We start from the raw sequence: 16,051 nt of genomic DNA, 5'->3' as shown, positions 1-16,051 counted from the left end.
ACCCTTGTAGTGGCCGTTTCAAGTTTTAATGATTGGTTATGAGACATGTGCTGGATATTGGGCGGTAAGTTGACAAAGATGTATGTTGACCTGTTAAGCAGATAGCTTGCTTAGTAATGTAACATTTCATGACTTTATACGTCTTTCTATTTTACGTTTACAGCGTATCTTGAATGGTTTAAAAACTAGTATTGATAATACTAATTTTAAAATTTAAGAGAAGGACAAGAGAATAATAGAGAATGTGCTGTCAGGTTTGCCAAGATGCCAGATTTTTGGAGTAATTAGTGTTAATTGATTTGAAAAATATTTTTTTCAATTGAAATGGCAGTATTCAGTTTTTTCTTAAATCCAGTTTTTGTTGTCAGTATAGTTCTTGATGAAGTAATTGTATTCACTAAAACCAACTGTGTAGTTATTTCAGTATTTTTTGCAAATGATTACTTGAAGTAACTTCCCTGGTTCATATTGGCAAGGTATAAGGACATTCACATATTATTCCTTTTGTTCTGTTTGAGGAAGTAGTGTATGATTCAAATCAAGTTAGAGATTCTCAATTTAGTCTATTGATTGTTCGTGGAATTTATGCAGCGTTGACAGGGTTTTCTGACGAACTTTGTATCAGTTACTTGTTGAGGTAGAAGAAGTTAAAAGGGACAGAGTAGGAGCTCTTTGTAACACTTGATTCTCTTCTGCTAGGTTTCTTGAGTATTTTTATTTTCTTTTCACCTGCTACATGCCCTTCTGTCACAAATGAAAATCTCTCTTGAAGTAAAGATAACTAATTGGGCAGTATTTCTCCTAAATCAACAGAGCAATACTTCAAATCAGCTGCAGTGACTCTAAACGAGAGGTTCACTTCGTATCAGAAAGCCACTGAAGAACATAGTGCCAGGCAAAAGAGCCCTGAGATACACAGGTATGTGCACTATTGAATGGACGTATAAAAATACTGTTTTGATAGGAAGACACCGTTTCTTTTATTTATTTGTTTGTTTTTTTGGGAAGATACTGATCATATTGGAGCTATGCTAGTGTCATCATGATACAAGATGAACTTTGGTTTTAGTTTTTATTTATACCTTGAATAAGTATATTTCCAGCCTTGAGAAGTTTATAATTTACTGTTTCTTTTCAGTTTTTATTTTATTTGTTTAAACAGGTTCCTAGAACTTAAAATACTATCAACCACTCCTCAGTAAGGAATTAAATAGCTAACACATTTGTTTTTTGGGAGGGAGTTGGATGCCTAGAGTAACCCTTTATTTAATCTCTGAACATTAGTTTTTTCCATCTACCACATAAGGACAACAGTGCCTCTTTTGCAGGGTGGTGGTGACAATTAGTATTGGTCATAAGGTATCTGAGTTCTTAGTAAATAGTAGGTAGGGTTTTGGTGGTGACCGCTGAAGAAGTGCTGAGAAGTTGCAGTTGACACTAGCTTTTAAAAGGCAAGGAAAGGCAGGGACAACACTAAAGAGCCACTGAATATGTCAAACTATGGAGATACTTAAGAACAAATAACCATATTCATGTGTGTATTAAAGATATGGAGGTATATAATTGTATGATGGTTGCCACTTAACATTCAATGTAATCAAAACACGTTTTTTTTTTGATTAAAATAAATTTCTTTTAAAAAGTTAAACTTCTTTATATATAAAAATATCTGAAGCATTTTAATTCACCTTTAATGGATGTAGTCTTCTTAATTGTCTACCAGGAGTTAGATTAACAATCTTATGCTAAAGTTGATTGGGAGAGAAATAACTGGACATTATAAAAATGGACAGTTCTGAGGAATTTTTGGAACAATAGTTACTGTGACTACAAATATTTTATTTTACATTAAGGAGAATTGACATCTCTCCAAGTGCCCTGAGGAAGCATACTCGTTTAGCAGGAGAAGAGAGAGTTTTTAAAGAAGAAAATCAAAAGGTATGTTTTGAATGGACTTCTTTTTACTGTTAAGTTGGGCTTAGTTAATGATATATGCTAAGTATAGTTTGTGTAGACAAAGTATTTGCAGAGGTCCTCTATTTTTAACTTGTAAGTATATGAATATAAGGTAGTGTATATAGCGCTCCTTTATAAAAGAAATTAAGCTATGTATCTTAGTTAAACCAACTTTTTAAAATGCTAATGAAAGTAAGAAAGTTCTAAGTAGACAAAGGAAAATTACAAAAGCAAAGATAAGAATTATAGCAGGGTTTCTATATAAAGTTTTGAGGTGAAATAGATTAGCCAGAGTAAGTATTTCTTGATTTATATATGCGTAAATTAATATCTCTAGGTTTTTCACAGTGAGAACAAGAAGTAACCCCCATGCTACTGGGCATTTTTGGTCTGGACTATGAAATAAGTGTTCTGAGAAGCAATTTACAAGTGAACAGTTGGAACAGAAACTGTCAGGATTGAATTCTGTGGGTTGGGGAAGGAAGGTTTTCAATGTGAGAAAAGAACCTGTGAATGGTGGGGGAGGGAGGTCTATGAGAATGGAATGTGTTTGTTAAGGGGACTCTGATACATGCTGATGATTTGAAACTGACATTTTCTAGGTAGACTAGTCCATAGGACAAGTCATATGGGTCTAGTAGAAATGTGGGGACAGGTAGAAAAGGAGCAACTGTCTGTTGTAATGAAAAGGGCAGGGGACTTGGAAATGCTGCTTGGTTCCACTTTTGGCTATAACCAGGTATTATCTGTATGATGCTTGGAAAATAATTAGTCTCTTGGACATTGGTTTTGTAATCGGAAAAATGAGACTACATGTGTTTGCAGAGTTGAATAGTTGAGGTATTATGAAAACGTTGGCACTTTACTACCAGAAGCTGTTATTAATGGTTGTATTTTACAAATATTTTAATAGGGCATGCTATTAATTTACTAAATGAGAAATTTAGAGCTTAACAGAAAGTGGTTTCTTTGTGTGGGCATACTGATCTTGGAAAAACAGATTCTGAGAAGTGAATACTAATCTTGGCTTTTCCTTTCAATACCTTGGGTTCAATGTTGGTTTATTTTTGCCAACAATTTAGTCTATCCTTGTGCTCTGACAGAGTGAGTATCTTGTTTCTTTCCTCATTACTCAGACCATGTTTTCATCTAGAGGAGAGAAAATAGTGATTACTTAGATAGTGGAGGATATGACATTGCTTTTTGTCCTTCGTCTTCCGATCTGAATGAATAATATGTGTTATTATTTAACGTATGTATAGTTTTGGAGTTCACAAAGTAGTTTTACTTAAATTATCTTGTTACTTGTGGGCTTGGTAATACCTCGGTGAGTAAGGAAGGTTTTTACTCTTGATTAGTCTTTTTTTTTTTTTTTTTTTTTAATTACCCAGGGAGCAAATAGGTGAGTAGTTGATACCATTTGGAGATATATTTATACTTTTTTTTGATGAACAGTTATATTATAGCTAGATTTCCCAGAGTAAGTACTCTTTATTGTTGAATACTAGCAAGGATGTCCACATTGCTTAGCATCTTACTGATGTATAATTTTTCTTCATTCCTAGATGCCTCTTTCCATCTTCCTAAATTATATAGTATTTGAAAAAGCAATGGAACAAGAAGGAGGTGAATTGTGGCCCAGTTAAACTAATGTCCGTTGCAATACCTGAATTGAGAAAGGGCAGTATATGGCCCAAAATACTGAGTACAGAATTGGGAATAATATCTTTCTGGCTTTGTTTCTACCCTTATTCAACCTTACTTGGTTTTGTTAATCATCTTCCACTTGCATGTTATGGAAATTACAGAATTTTTCCTTTTGAAGTGGTTTTTATTGGGTTCGTCAACCTAATTGGGAACAGCTTGATGATAAAATGAGGCTTCAGTAATGAGAACCATTACTTTAGGATCCCTTAACTTTATAGGTAGATGGCTATACTACAACCACAGTTAGACTATAACTTCTGTCATTGTTCAACTGTTCACAAAAAAGCTGTTTGAAAAGGATGAGTGATGACAATGAGGATGTGCTGAGTTGAAAAACAATTATTTTGTTCTGCTGTACAAAGTTTATTATGGATTGCTTTGAACAAAAACCTATGATATTTTCAAGATAGTTAGCTTTTCATAACTTCCCTAGTTTCATAGTCCCGTTGCACTGTGTATACAAATGTTGAGTCAAAACAACCAAGTGTGTTTTTTTTAACAAAAACTAAAACTAAGTATGGAAGTAGTATGCTATGATCCACTCATTTCTGGTACTAAAATGCCAGATTAAAAACTGGCATAAAATTTGGGTATATATCTTTATTTTTTTTCTCTCCTGAAGTCTGTATTTTACATTTGTCTTTTATAGGGAGATAAAAAATTAAGGTGTGATTCTGCTGATCTTCGGCATGACATTGATCGTCGGAGAAAAGAAAGAAGTAAAGAACGGGGGGATTCCAAGGGCTCCAGGGAATCCAGTGGATCAAGAAAGCAGGAAAAAACTCCAAAAGATTACAAGGAATACAAATCTTACAAAGATGACAGGTAATTGTTAAAACTGTCTGAGTTAGGTTTTAGCTTCTAATTAGCCTTTAATAATTGTCAGCTTAATTGCTTTCAATTTTGACTGTGTAATCGAATGTTTAAATTTAAACAATTAAAATTATTTGTTTTACAGCAAAAATGTATTTGTCTTTTACACGGCTTATGGTGGATGAGGACAAAAACTTTGGAATAGCAAGCTAACACTGAAAAAAAAAATGACAAATTAATGTGTCCTATTATCCAGGCTACATCAGGAGGTTGGACTTCAATGCAGTGCATTTCTAGAAACAGTTTGTGTAAGAACTTTGGTTCGTTATGCTTGATTCCGCACTTTTTCAACTCATAACACCCAGAGTACAAGAATTTTAAACTGATATCTAGTGGTTTAACATGGGAGAGATGGGGGGGAGGAAGGACTAGTTTTTATGAAATAGCAATGTGTATTAATCTTTCAAAGTAATGTTTCCATGGATACTGTTAGCAGTGGTAAGAGTTACCGCAGGTATGACCTTTCCGGGTGTTGTGTTAGAACCATGTAAAATTGATCATCGTAGAGTCAAATAAATAATAGGAATATTAAGTATCATAGATAATCGTTTTCTTGCTATTCATTAGGTAAATGGTGGATTTTACTCGTGTTTTTTAATTTATTACCGGTATTTGTATGTCATATGCTTTTATTTCTCTAATGGAGTAATGGCCCAAACCATATCAACTGTTCTCACCCCAAGTGTACATACTGCAGTCATTTTGAAACTTGGCCTTAAAAGCATTCTTACTTATTCCTACTCTTCTTTTCCTTTCTTTAAAATAACAACAACAAAAAGTTAAAAATACTGAAGAACTGAACCTTATTCTTGAAGTTTCCAGACTGCTAGTTTTTAACTGGCAGTCTGTATCATGTTTTCAGTAGTTACGTAAAACAAATATTGAAGGAGAATGGAAACAGGCTGTATCAAAGTTTAACACCCAATCATTTTAGTTATGTAATCATTTTTAATAGGGGATAGTTTTTTTTTTACTTGAAAAATATCCCTTTTATTATAAGATTCAACAGGGTCTTTGTCTTTTTAAAAATAGCACATATTTTTTGTTTTCTCTATTTATTTTGCAGTAAACATAAAAGTAGAGAGCAAGATCATTCTCGATCTTCATCATCTTCAGCGTCACCTTCTTCTCCCAGTTCTCGGGAAGAAAAGGAGAGTAAGAAGGAAAGAGAAGACGAGTTTAAAACTCACCACGAACTGAAAGAATACTCAGGCTTTGGAGGAGTTAGCCGACCACGAGGAACCTTTGTAAGTAATAGAATTACCTTTGATTGTTGGTAGGGCTTTACTTTAGAGCACTGTACATAAAGTAAAATTCATGATTTAGACATTGTTGCGAGTCATTACTTCTGCAGTTAGAATTAGTCTTGGAAAGTGAAATTGTATTTGTATATATTGATTAAGATATGCCATTTAAGGGTTGGGAGGAAGGGCTGCAGCTGGGATGATGCTTTCTTTGTATACAGAGTAAAAAGTGTTTCTGATTTTTAAAGAGCTGTATATATATATACACATATATATATAACTATACACACAGACACACACATACATATATCAATTAGATACTTTTTAAAATTTTGGAATCAATAACTATACATGGTGCATGAAGACCCAAGAGTCAAGTAAAGTTACTGAGATCCAGTTCTTTAATCACTTAGTTTTTGAATAGATATCTTAAAGCATTAAAAAAAAAACCCTAATCTCTGTATCACAGCTATTTTTATTTTGCCTGTTTTGCCTTCCAGTCCTTGTTTATATGTGTATAATCATAGAAATCATATAGCTTTTGTTTTTATTCTACATAGCATACACATTATCCCTATGTTTGCATAAATTTGTTACAAGTATTAATTACAACTTCACAGTAGTGCATCTTCTTGACTCTTTAATTTCTATATTCAGATTCCTACCTCGAGTGAGTATCCAGTTAGTTATTAGTAGGGCTCATTAATTAGATCATTTGTGAAAGAGAAGAGCTTTGCTTATATGGTGATAGGTGATAGTTGAACAGTTGGGACTCCTATAATAATTCAAAGAATTAGACCACTCTTTTGGGTAGTAAAAGGGGAAAGAACCAACTTAATTATTTAAAAATACTAGTTCAGGCTATGAAATTGTAGTCAGTGTCCTAATACTTAAATTGACTGCATTTCTTAACTTATTCAGCTTTCAGTGGGCAGATTTTTTTTGCCTATAGTATAAAATGGCCACCCTTTCTGTCCTCAGTGGCTGTGAAATTGAGATTTAGGAAGGAAAGTAGGGAATTTGTTTTTTGTTACTGCAGTAAAATTAGAGTTTGCATGTAACTAAATACCTTTTGATTGCATTACTAAACAGCTTTGTTAATGTTAATCAGTTTCGAATTAGAGGCAGAGGAAGAGCCAGAGGAGTTTTTGCTGGGACAAATACTGGTCCAAACAACTCAAATACTACTTTTCAAAAGAGACCGAAGGAAGAGGAATGGGATCCAGAATATACCCCAAAGAGCAAGAAGTACTTCTTGGTGGGTGTTAGAAATCTGTGTTTATTTGGTTTGCATTAATTTTCAAAGCATACTGGGTGAATACATTTGAGTACAGGTATCCACTACTATGAGGAGTTTTTGCCATAATTTAGGAAACCTTTTAAAAATTCACTACCCAGATGATTTGAAGTTTCGAAAATGTGGGTCCCTTTAGTCCTGTTTATATTTTATTGATGTCACCTATAGGCTGATCAGGGTAAACTAAAACTATACCTGATTAGATAGCCACATTCAGAGAACATTAACATAGGTTTCATATCTGTCTATAAGACAATGACAGTTGTAGAAACATCTCATTAAGATTTATCTTCCATCATCACAGCTGTTTGTTTAAATGAAAGACAGAAGAATTCTTTCACAGAACATGTAATTAAGGATCTCAGGGAGGCTGTGTACTTCCTCTGGAATAAAAGGAGGATGAAAAATTCCATATGGAAAGTTGCTAGCTACACTAATTTGATGCTTCTTTGTGATACTTTTTCCTCTGAAGTAGTTTTCTAAGGGGTGAAACTAGAGGAGGTGGGTCCTGAAAGAGTTTCTAGGTAAAGATGGAGATTTTCTGTAGTTTGGCATGGGAGAAAAGGGTCCATCCAGCATTATAGACACTTAGGAAAATACCAGAACTATTACCAGAAGTATTTATTTCTTAAATAGCTTTTCAGAGATCAGTTCTGAAGATTAGTTGTTTTGCAGAAGCAAGGAGGAAGATAGTACTAGATTTATAGAATTGTGTCTTTCATTTAGTGTTTTATGAATATATTTGAATACACCTGAATACCCATGACCTGTCTGCTGAGAGGAGAGAGCTAAATGATGAAGTAGATCTATGTTGTTTGAAGAATGGGCAATCAAAAATTAGCTTCTGTTTGATTCTTTTGAGTAGTTTAATGAACAAAGTCCGAAAAAGTTTTTAAAGGGTATTAATGCATACTGTTTGCTCAACATATGCTCCCCTAAGAGGAAATTTATACTTGTTTGAATTGCTTGAGTTGACAACGTGGACAGTAAAAGGCACTTTATTCAGTTATAGGAAAGTTTAAAAGATCTATCTTGTTTTTGATTTTCAGAATTTATATATTCACAGACTGCTCTTTATGGTAGATACCATGAATGCAAAGACATACATCATTTCTTGGCTGGAAAAATTTAGAAACAAAAGTTCAAAATATATGTGTAGTGGATTTCATCCAAGGCAGGAAATGGAGGATTATTTCAAAGAGAGTGATTAGGAGAGCCTTCATAGAGGAACTGGGATTGAATATTGAGCTTAAAAAATAGACAGGTATACTGCAGATTGTAGGCGTGAAACATCCTGAGATAGAACTCTTTGGCTAGGTGGTTGGTGTAAGTTTGGTAAAATTAAGAAAAAGCAGAAACTAAGTTGTGGGAGGCTATATCTAAATAAATACGGATTTTAACCAGAGTTTAGAAAAATCATGGTTGTACAGACCGATCTGAGAGTTACTGAGTGTCTGGACTAAGGGGCTAGGTAATGGAAAAGTTAAAGTAATATTAATGAGGACTTACTCAGGGATCTTGTATGTAGTTGGGTATTGGTAGTAAGATGAAGGGATCTCTCTAGGATAGGGAATACAAGGGAAAGGATCCCATTTGAGAAGATTAAGTTCTGTTCTTGAGGTGCCTGGGAGAAATTAAGTGCAGATGTGCAATGGAAAGTTGCTAATGTGAATCTAGAGAAAAAAAATTTAGGAGCCATCATCTTCCAGGACACAATTAAAGCCCTGTTAAGATCACCCAGTCAGAAGAGATTAAAAGGCCACCCTGTTGAAGGTGGGGCGAGCAGTGGGTGAGTGATAGCAAAAATATCACACTGTTAAAAAAAAACAAATGTCAGAGAAGTAGACCAAATGTTATAGGTCAAAAGATTAAGAGGGAAATGAGAGGTGGACGAGTAGATAGTAATTAATACTTAATTTAGGCCACACCTTCATTTTTCTATGGCATACTTTTAGAATCCGATGTTGTAATTTTTTCTTGTAATGGGACATATCATTTTCGTTTGGCATTTAGGTAGTAGTTTTACTAATTAAGAAGAATGTTATTTTAAGATTTTAGGAACTTAGAAGTAGCAAATAACATTTTATGTGTTGCTATTTTGGGCTGTATTTAAAAACCTTCATTTCTATATAAAACATACTTGGATTTGTCGCAGACTAATGTTCACCAGAAGTAACTTTTTTTTTTTTTTTTAATGTTTTATTTATTTTTGAGACAGAGAGAGACAGAGCATGAACAGGGGAGGGGCAGAGAGAGAGGGAGACACAGAATCTGAAACAGGCTCCAGGCTCTGAGCTGTCAGCACAGAGCCTGACGTGGGGCTTGAACTCATGGACCGTGAGATCATGACCTGAGCTGAAGTCGGACGCTTAACCGACTGAGCCACCCAGGCGCCCCAGAAGTAACATTTTTTTTAAGCTTTTAAATTTTCTTTGAGAGAGTACACGCATGCACAGTGGGTGGGGGATGGAGGGATGGGGCAGAGGGTTAGAGAATCCCAAGCAGGCTCCTTGCTGTCAGCACAGAGCCCAGTGTGGGGCTCCATCTTAAGCTAAAATCAAGAGGCGGATGCTTAACTGACTGAGCTGTCCAGGCACCCCCAAATTAATATGTTAAGACATTTTTTTTTCTTACAAATCAATTCCCAGAGTTAATTATTTTAGTTCTTAATGAACCATTGAAATGACAGCTCTGGTTTTTACATGGATTTTTAAATTTGAAAGATTTTGCTTCTTTTGCAAATATATTTTATAGACCGCTATCATTGAGACTAGAAACATAAACAAAAATATTCATAAGAAATGAGGTTGAAAACTTTTAGATGTTCTCCTAAGAGTAATTGACGAACATGGAGCTTTTGACTATATATATATATGTACACACATATATATAAATTATATATATATATATTACATATATACACATGTACATATATATGTATATATATATATACACACGTGTATATATACACACAGACACACACATATATATTTTTTTAAGTTTATCAGAGAGCAAGAGGGAGAGTGTATGCATGCGTGCAAGCAGGGAAGGGGCAGAGAGGGTGAGACAAAAACCCAAGCGGGCTCAGCGCTGCCAGTACAGAGTCCAACATGGGACCAAACCCAGGAACTGCGAGATTAGGACCTGAGCCGGGATCAAAGACGCTTAATGGACTGAGCTGCCCAGGCACCCTGCTTTTGCCCATATTAATGAAACATTAATACTTACTAGTAATAATAATAGTATTTATTGAGCATATGCACTGTGCTAGGTTCCTGTTTTACATGTATAAATTTATTTCATGCTTACAAAAAATCATTTCGAGGGGAGTCCTTTATTCTACTTTTACAGATGAAAAACATTGGGGTATACAGATTAAGCAGCTTGACCATGGTTAGTAGAATAGGACTTTGGATTTGAACCCATGCCTTGGGCTCCAGAACTAGGGTTCTGAAAGCACCCTACCTTTCTTTCTCCAGTATTGAGTAATAGTAACATTTGTTATATTCTTTTCTGAAAATTCTCATCTCAACACTTGGATTTATGCAAAGATATGGTGATGTTTTCAATAACAAGTAGGAAAGATAGTCTATCTTAGAACCTGAAATTCTGTGGAGGGGTGAGTATGTGAAGAGTTGGAGCAAGTAGGAAAGTACTGGAGTGGATAGGTTCTCAGTGTAGAGTTGATGTCTTCTGAGGAAGAGAAAATCTCTGGTGGGGAAGGAGTTTCAGGGTAGGAGTTTTAATCAGTTAGCCCTTTGAAACATGATCATTCTGTGGAGAAGAGATAAGAGGATTCAGGAGGTTTTGTTGTAATATGGCCTCCTTTGTTAATGTGTTTTTGTGCATTACAAATAATTTCTCTGGTCCTTTATCATGTGAAGTGATTCATTTTAAAAAATTGTAGTAGGACTAATATCTTAGAAGTTAGAACTTGAAGATTAAGAGTTAGTTTGCTTAGCATTAAAATGTCCCCTAGCTGCCAGGATACTCTGAAAAATACAATCTTTTAGCTGCTGTTGGGTATTTAAAGGTGATGGCTTGTTTAACTTTAGTGCCTAGCTTTGCCTCTGCTTTTTCTATTTCTGTAGCTGTTAGTTGCCTTATATGGAAATCATTTACTGCCACCAGATACTTGGGAAATGTATACTGTGGGTGATGGCTGAAGGAGTAGTGGAGAGAACTAGTTCTGTGACCTTGGGCAAGTAGCTCAGTTTTGCTGTGCCTCAGTTTCTTTAGATCTAAAGTAGGATTAGTAACAGTATTTTATAGGGTTGTTTGAAGATGAGAGGAGTAAATACGTGGAAAGTGCTCAGAACAACGTCTTACCCTTAGTAAGCATTATTAATACCACTCTTTGCTTGCTTGTCATACACTGGGATGGGCACTTTTTATAGATCATCTGTGTGACTTCATGGTTATCTCCCAGTTTTTAAAATGAGAACGTAAAGTCACAGCTTCTGTTTAGATTTAAACATGCCTCTGACTCTCAAAACCTGTTTGCTTCTTCCCACAAATAAGTGGAATACTGTGTAAATGCCACAAACACAAACTCTTAAGTGGTGGTTTGTGCCAATACCAAAAGGGAACCTGAAGTTATGTAGTTGTGTGGGTATCATTTTGAGTGAGAGAATATTTTAAAATACTTTATTTCAGGTTTGTAATTAAACTTTCTGACATTCTGAAATCTACACTTTTGATAGTTCCTCAACTCGCTCTTTTTGGAGTCATACACACCTCTAGCTTGTCATTTTTCATCAGCTTGTTAAAGATAGAGGATTAGAAATTGGTAAGTGCTCTTTTGCTTTGTGTGTTACTTGTGTAACTGAGCTTTGCAAGTCATGCCAGGAGGGTGATCTGTATTACACGAATATGCACAAAGGCACATTCTGTGTTTTGAAAAAGGTGCTTATACCACATAATACTTGAGAAAAAGCTTTGATGACTTTTGGACAGCTGGTCAATACCAGTACTTCATAGGTTATGGAACATTATTTGCATTATACCCAGTATCTTATTAAGGGGCATCATTTTGCCTCTTTCTCCATTTTTGTAGGTGACAGACTTGAGAGTTTGAGGTGGGCAACAATTAATTAAATTATATTACAGGTGAACTTTGGCTTTTTGTTTGGTATTTTGCGAAAATACTCCTCTACTTATCCACAAAGTGAAGGGCTTTTCAGTTTGTAGATTGTGTTTGATTAATGAACAATTTGTAATTGGGGAATATCTGTATTGGGGTAGAGTTAATGAAAAATTAATGTTAAAATGTAATAGAAAGCTGTAGTACTATGTTAGTGAAGAAGAAATAAGTTATTACTCTAGGGACCATGCTGTCATGATTTAGCATGTGAAATTCTCTAGCCTAGAAGATTAATGTGCCATATACGTTGATTTAGATTTAAATCTCTGTAGGATTTTAAAATCTGTTCCTACATGTATGGTATAATTCATATCATTTATTTTATTTAATAAGTGTTGCATAACATTTTTGTGACTGTTACGTCTTTATGACTGGTAGTTTTGGGGAAAAATAAAGGTTATTTTATCTCATTTGCATGCAGTATATTAACAAGTGGACTTAGATTGAAATAATGGAAAGCAAAAAAGTCAAAATTATGAAAGTTGGCAGTAATTTAGCAGTTGAGGTTCTCCAAAAAATTGGACAGTTTGCAGTGCTTGGGTTATAAAGCAGTAAGATGTATTTACTTGATTTCACAATGGAATACATTTTTACTGTAAAATTCAGTGTTACTGGCTTTGTTTTAATGTGTTTTAGACATTTACCAATGTCCCATACCCCAGTCTTCAGAAGATTTATACCATGACTTAATGGGGCTATAATCATTTTACTTACAAGAAAGACATTTTAGTGATGATTGTTTTTAACCTCTCTGTAGCATGATGACAGAGATGATGGTGTGGATTATTGGGCCAAAAGAGGAAGAGGTCGTGGTACTTTTCAACGTGGCAGAGGGCGCTTTAACTTCAAAAAATCAGGTAGCAGTCCAAAATGGACTCATGACAAATACCAAGGGGACGGGATTGTTGAAGATGAAGAAGAGACCATGGAAAATAATGAAGAAAAGAAGGACAGACGCAAAGAAGAAAAGGTAGAAAATTTCATCTTGTTAGTGATTCTAATGGATTTTCTTCATTATGGGTTTGGTGGGCCAGTTAGTTCATTATTTCATTTTTAGGAACAATGATTATTACGGATAATTTTCACTCCACATTTTTGCTAATCTTTATTTTCTCTTTGTTTTTTTAGGAATAGTAAATCTGAAGTGAGATTGCAACAGAGAGCAGAACTTGCACCCACCATTTTTTTACCTGATTTTTGTTTTCAAATAAGAATGTAAGCATTTTACTTAAATTTTACTGTTTGCAAGTAGTCAATAGAAATTTTGTTTTAAGTCTTCAAATATCTTGAAAAATAGTAGACTGTATGTTGAAAATTGTACTGAAATAAAGTAGAAAATTGTTACGTACCATATTTGTAACTATCAACTTTTAAAAAAATACTTTTACTGTTTTTGTTACATGCATTGTAATTCGCTTTGTCTATAAGATATGGTCAAGTACAGCTCTGTGAAAGTTCTGATTCTCTTCCTTCCCTGTTTGTTAATGTTTATTCTGAAGTAAACGTTAGCTCTACATACAAATCCCTGGACAGAAGTTGTTTATAGAGACCACACTAATTATTTTAACTATATACATCTGTTTAACATTCTCCTTAATTCAAACACACTACATTGTAGGGTGACTAATTTTTGAGGTGTACCACAGAAAAGGTTCTTACTTTGGCAAACTAAGCTAATTTAACACGTCAGCAAATGTTTAAAAAGAGAAAAAAGCTTTATCAATAGTTAAAAAGTACAAGCTATTAAAAGATTGAAAATTACGAGAAATTTTTTTTTTTTTTTTTAATTGAAAGCAAGCAGTGGCCTATAAAACCATTCTTAGGAGCCTTTACTTTTGGGGCTGAAAATTCAATGTTTTTTCTATTCTTATTTGGAAGTTTGAGTCATGGTCTTAGATATCAGCTAATCTTTGAGAGAGGAACTGGTCTGTAATAATACAGATGACAAAATCCATTCTTACTGATCATCTTCTAAGAAACAGAACAAAACCTGTAATCCTGGTGTTGGTGTGGAAGAGGATTGTCCTGCAGAATAAGTTGATACATTAAAAAGATGTACCTGATTTCATATCTTACATATTTATTTGAGCTTTTGGACAGCTGAAACATTAGTTTGTAGTCTAACCATAAGGAAAAATAGGCAAAAAAACCATTATGTTAATTAGTATTTTAAGTAACTTGTTTTTCAATAAAAAGTTTTGACAGGAAGTTTGTTGCAGCATTGGTCTAACTTGGTTTTTACTTTTTCCCTATTTTCAGTTGCAGTTTATAAAATGGCTTTTTCTTTTTCTTCCCAAGGGTTCTATTCTTCAGGTAGATAATCTTTCAGATGTGGATTATCTTTTTGTTTGTTTATGCTGATAGCTCTTAAGATGAAAACTCAAAATAGTAAATTTCACTGTCAAGTCTCTGTCAGTGACCATCTGTAAAAGTAGTCAAATTTCATTTGTTAATTCAGGAACCAAGTTAGTTGTATATGTTTGCATTAAAAGGGGGAAATGCTTGTTCTGTTAACTGTAAACTTTTTCAAAGATCTTAATATATGGATCTTTCATCCTTCGTGATTTGCAGTGCTCCTAGCACCTTGATTGCAGCCAAAGGCATTTGCTAAGAACTGTAAGGGAAAAATAAGAAAACAAAATTCAATATACATGATGTTTATGGCCCTAGGACCCTTAGTATTGCATGATTTCTCTTATTAATTTTGTCTTTTCTGAAATCGTTAGAGCAGAGGAAATACTGTCAAAGCAAGTTTGTTGTTATGTTAGTCAGGACACAGCTAATATTCTCCTAGTCAGAAGAATACTTAATTACATGCGAAAGCAACATGGATTTAATCTTCAACACAAGAATTTTCATAACCATTTTATTTTATACAAATAAACTTAGCTTTTATTTTAAGTTATTATTTGGTTAGATACTGGATCTCTGTGCATGACTATAAATGTGCAGTTTTGTTTTTCCACTTAAGACAATAGGAAAAAGGGAATTTGCTGAGAAATTATTTAATAGGGAGTGGGAATAAACCTACCCAAATTCTATCAGCAAGTTATATTTTAAGTGCAAATGTGCTGATTTAACCCAAATAGATACATGATTCGGTTACTTTTATTCTATTACACAAAATTGAGGAAAGAGGATTATACCAGAATTTAGTAAGAAGGGTGATAGAACTCTGCAGTAGGATGCCATTGTGGATGTTCTCTTTTTCAGAGCCAAACATATGAAAAGCCTATGTTGTGTTAAGCCACATTTAACTCCACACTTCATAACATGTTACAAAGCTGAATGGTAAGGGTATTTGTTTACAAATGACAGAAAATAACTCTTTGATACCTGCATTAACAGACTTCCTTTTGCCTAGAGAAGGAAAATAAAAATGAACCAAAGGATATTTCCAGAAAGGATTAAGAAACCTGTTTAAGAAGGCCATGACTCAGTCTTTAGGTGTGTATACCTTTCAACATTCTAGGAATTTTAATATAAAATAGCAAAATATGTTTTTCCAATTGCAGCCTACTTTAAGGAATTAACTATTGTTCCCTTTTGTCACAGTTAAAATCAAGTGTTGGGAATTAAATTATAATTTGAGTAAAAATACTACCCAATACGAACGAATGTAGATGGCTAAACGATTCTTACTCAGTGTGTTGTATATTGCAACAGGGACCCTTGTAAATTGTCATATGCCAATAAAATGTCATAAGTGGTAATAGCCGTTGTTTGTTTACCTGATTTTGAGACTATTTCTGTGTATCTGATCTATACAGCTGATTTCTGTGACCTATTTATAGATTTTTGAATACCAACTCCTCTGTTAGTAAAATTACT

At 34.2% G+C, this 16,051-nt stretch overlaps 1 protein-coding gene across 5 annotated transcripts in view; it reads left to right on the top strand.

The window, feature by feature from the left end:
* Positions 1–15,933, top strand: part of BCLAF1 (BCL2 associated transcription factor 1) — a 30,394-nt gene extending 14,461 nt beyond the window's left edge. For 2 of the 5 annotated variants that reach the window (XM_060616748.3, XM_060616747.3), the window contains exons 7-13: positions 814–919; positions 1,854–1,938; positions 4,313–4,488; positions 5,603–5,783; positions 6,892–7,038; positions 12,978–13,190; positions 13,349–15,933. In XM_060616748.3, the coding sequence (XP_060472731.1) occupies positions 814–919; positions 1,854–1,938; positions 4,313–4,488; positions 5,603–5,783; positions 6,892–7,038; positions 12,978–13,190; positions 13,349–13,354 (914 nt within the window). In that variant the 3' untranslated portion in view covers positions 13,355–15,933. Of the gene's footprint in view, positions 1–813; positions 920–1,853; positions 1,939–4,312; positions 4,489–4,621; positions 4,785–5,602; positions 5,784–6,891; positions 7,039–12,977; positions 13,191–13,348 lie in introns of those variants that run through there. The other 3 variants (XM_060616750.3, XM_060616749.3, XR_009605295.3) reach the window with 2 other exon arrangements.
* The last annotated feature ends 118 nt before the right edge of the window (positions 15,934–16,051 follow it).

This window comes from Panthera onca, chromosome B2 (assembly GCF_046562875.1).
Source record: "Panthera onca isolate mPanOnc1 chromosome B2, mPanOnc1 haplotype 2, whole genome shotgun sequence".
NCBI classification, from domain to species: Eukaryota; Metazoa; Chordata; class Mammalia; order Carnivora; family Felidae; genus Panthera; species Panthera onca.
Note: the sequence above shows the minus strand (reverse complement) of the source record. Positions and strands in the feature narration are given on the sequence as shown.